Source organism: Aureococcus anophagefferens (assembly GCF_000186865.1).
Source record: "Aureococcus anophagefferens unplaced genomic scaffold AURANscaffold_911, whole genome shotgun sequence".
NCBI lineage: Eukaryota > Pelagophyceae > Pelagomonadales > Pelagomonadaceae > Aureococcus > Aureococcus anophagefferens.
This window is the reverse complement of record NW_008706151.1, coordinates 1-1,185: the sequence shown is the minus strand read 5'-3', so window position 1 is coordinate 1,185 and position 1,185 is coordinate 1. Positions and strand designations below refer to the sequence as shown.

At 70.8% G+C, this 1,185-nt stretch overlaps 1 protein-coding gene across 1 annotated transcript; it reads right to left on the bottom strand.

Annotated features, from left to right (window-relative positions):
- Positions 1-277: 277 nt before the first annotated feature.
- On the bottom strand, positions 278-1,066 carry AURANDRAFT_69092 (hypothetical protein; the record flags this gene model as incomplete). The annotated part of the gene is made up of 1 exon (XM_009044841.1): positions 278-1,066. The coding sequence occupies one exon, from the start codon at positions 1,064-1,066 to the stop codon at positions 278-280; it is 789 nt and encodes a 262-aa protein (XP_009043089.1).
- Between the last annotated feature and the right edge of the window lie 119 nt (positions 1,067-1,185).

Sequence of the window (1,185 nt, the reverse complement as noted above, 5' to 3'; positions counted from 1 at the left end):
GCGGTCCGCGTCGACGTCGTCGAAGGCCGGCAAGAGCTTCCAGAGCTCGCGGCAGAGGTACTTCATGACGAGCGTCTTCGCGGGGATCGCCGCGTCCCGGTCCGGGAGCCGGTCGCCGTGGCGCGCCGCGTACGCGGCCATGGCCGCGTTCTTGCCGGAGCCTGTGCCGAAACCAAATCTTCAACCCGACTTCAATGTGAGCGTATTCGAATGTTTTGACACAAGCTTTTTGGCTGGGCTTCGAGAACTCGACGAGAGCGATCGATCCGTCCAAGAATCAGCCGAATCGACTTTGATTTGACCGAGCTAGAGAATTCTCAAGTTTGGTCAGGACCACCCAAACCAGTGGTTGCTTTCGGCACAGGCCGGAGCCGAAGCCCAGGTCGACGCAGGTCGCCACGGTGTAGAGTCGGTCCGGGTCCAGGGGCTCGCCGCGGACCGTCGTCACGGCCTTGCGCTCCGGGCAGTACGCGAGGCCGACGTCGCCGTGGAGGACGAACGCGTAGCCGCGCGGGCTCCGGAGGTCCGGCCGGTCGCGCGAGTCGCGGACGAAGGCCGACAGCGACGCGCCGTCGACGGGCACGACGGCCATGAGGTTCTCGAAGGGCAGCTCGGCCCGGAGGTGCGCGAAGGTCAGGCTCGCCTCGTACGTCGCGTTGCCCCGGACGCCGCCGGCCTCGAGGACGCAGCAGTCCGCGCCGAGCTCCGCGGCGACGATCGACGCCAGGAGCGTCGCCATGGACCGCTCGCCGTTGCGCACGCCGACGGACGTCAGCGGCGGCGTCGCGTCCGCGGCGCTCCGCCGCAGCGACGCGCGGCGGCCGCGCGCCGCCGCGGCCGCGTCGACTATGAGGCCCGGGAAGAGGTCGCGGCGGACGCGCCGCACGGAGCTCAACACCATCTCGTCCATGGCCTCGACCTTGGCGAGGTGCGACGCGACGCGCGCGGCGATTTCCGCGTCGGGCGCAAAGTCCGCGGTCCGCTCGACGGTCGTGCGGATCGCCGGCGTCGCCGCCCGCGCGTCGCTCCAGGACAGGTCCATGACGACGGCGTGCGTCGCGTCCATGCCCGCCTTGGCCAGGGGCACGCCGCTCGAGGCGCGGGCCGTGACCGCGTGGTCGTGGCCGCCGAGCACCGCGTCGCAGAGGCCCGTCGCGCAGATCGCGTCGTCCTCGGCGTCGAGCA